The 2,163-nt window shown below is 33.9% G+C and overlaps 1 protein-coding gene across 3 annotated transcripts in view; it reads right to left on the minus strand.

Moving 5' to 3' along the window:
- Nucleotides 1-221: 221 nt before the first annotated feature.
- The window catches only part of CHIC1 (cysteine rich hydrophobic domain 1), a 146,137-nt gene continuing 144,195 nt past the window's right edge, over nt 222-2,163 (minus strand). For all 3 annotated transcript variants that reach the window (XM_003803593.2, XM_003803592.2, XM_012813922.1), the window contains one exon: nt 222-529. In XM_003803593.2, the coding sequence (XP_003803641.1) occupies nt 479-529 (51 nt within the window). In that variant the 3' untranslated portion in view covers nt 222-478. The remainder of the gene's footprint in view (nt 530-2,163) is intronic.

Here is a 2,163-nt window from a genome sequence, read left to right on the forward strand (position 1 = left end):
TGCAGGACAAAATCAGTGTCATCAATTGCATGTCCTTTAAAAGCAGAGTAAAACCACTTCTAAAAGCTACTAAAAGCTTACTTAAGTGTGTCCAGTAAGGGATTACAGAGTATCAAGTAGCCTAGAAAAATGATGCATATTTAGAAATAGTGAATATGAAAATTATAAGGCAGCATGCTCAGAATAAGCTTTTGTTTTGTTTTTTAAACACCAGGAACTATCTGTATACATATATGTGCACACATGTTGTGTATTTATTTAAAATTTGAAAGTGCAAAACACAAGCCTCATTTAACAACAAAAAAGATGTGCAAATTTTCTTCAAAAACCAACACAAATAAAAGAGCAGGGAGAATATTCTACCATTATAAACAGTAAATTGAACACAGTAAAGGAGATCATCTTCATTCCAAAATCATGTACAAGGCACTAAGGGTAGGAAGTGACAGATAACACAGAAGTGACTAGATAAAAGTCTTCAGTCAGGTCGAAATATGGGGTATTTTGGTAAGAATTCTATTAGTATTACCTGTAAAATAAAAACAAGAATATATTTATAAAATATTTTTCATTTATTATAATTTATATTACTCAGAAAATCTATAATCATTTTCACAGGACTATATTTTGATTTTGTACTATACACATACAAAGTAAGCGATGTATGTGAAACAGTTAAGTAAAAGAACTTAAACCACAAGTTGTTATTAGATTTGCAATTTAAAAATTAAGTTGGCAGGGCTGGGTGTGGTGGCTCATGCCTATAATCCTAGCACTGTGGGAGGCCAAGGTGGGTGGATTGCCTAAGCTCACATGTTTAAGACCAGCCTGAGCAAAAGTGAAACCCCATCTCTGAAAATAGTTGAGTGTTGTGGTGGGTGCCTGTTGTCCCAGCTACTTGGGAGGCTGAGGCAAGAGAATCATTTGAGTCCAAGAGTTTGAGGTTGCTGTGAGCTGCGATGCCACAGCATTCTATTGAGGTTAACAAGTGAGATTCTGTCCCCCCTCCCCCTCCAAAAATAAAAAAATAAAAATTAAGCTGGCAAACAAAACTACTTGTTGTAGCTAACAGTTTTTATTAGATGCTTTACAATACCTATTTGTTTAGGTTCAGAGAAGCTAACCTTATTATATTATTATGTTCTTGTATTTCCCCTTTTAAAAGCAAAATTGAAGAAATTAGAACTATATTACAGAGATTTAAAAAATACACTTATATGTACATATTTTTCAATTAATACTACTGATATTAGTTGAGAATTATTATCTTTTACAAGTTGTGAAAAATAACACAGCCTAAATAGATTATTAAAATGCTTTAATTAAATAAATGTTTGGGAGTATAATAATAAAACCTTAGATGTTTTTGAATGTTTTATCTACAATAAATTTTAGATTTATGGTTATTTGCATATTTTCCCCCAAACTATACAAAGTGGAGAGAAATGCCAAAATGATACTTAACTAATGAAATGCAAATGGAATGTTTACTGTTAAATATATACTTATGTCAGCAACTTGAAGCTTGAATAAATGTAATTTTCTTTTTTCTTTTTTTTGAGACAGAGCCTCAAAGCTGTCCCCCTGGGTAGAGTGCTGTGGCATCACAGCTCACAGCAACCTCCAACTCCTGGGCTCAAGCGAGTCTCCTGCCTCAGCCTCCCAAGTAGCTGGGACCACAGGCGTCCACCACAATGCCTGGCTATTTTTTGGTTGCAGCCGTCATTGTTGTTTGGTGGGCCCAGGCTGGATTCGAATCCACCACCTTAGGTGTATGTGGCTGGCACCTTAGCCACTTGAGCCATAGGCACCGAGCCTGTAATTTTCTTTTTGATGTTAATGATGCTAAATTGGTCACAATGGCTATATGTGAAATGATGTTTTATAACTACGATTTTAATAGTCTTCAGTAAAAATATTCCAAACATACAGTTCTGTCACTAAAACTTAAATATCAGCAAAAACCCAGAATTATGAATTCACAATTAAATTCATATTTTATGTAAGTTTTAACAAGATTACATTTAGAAGCATTTTGTCCAACAGCAGCTCTTCCTACCACCATATGCTATGGTTTATACCTCTGACTAAAGTTGTACAATATTTTCATTTAAGTATACTAGCTGAATATTCTCTAAGATCCACATAATTGTTAGCTTTCAA

This window comes from Otolemur garnettii, unplaced genomic scaffold (assembly GCF_000181295.1).
Source record: "Otolemur garnettii isolate 467f Iridium unplaced genomic scaffold, OtoGar3 scaffold00350, whole genome shotgun sequence".
Lineage (NCBI taxonomy): Eukaryota > Metazoa > Chordata > Mammalia > Primates > Galagidae > Otolemur > Otolemur garnettii.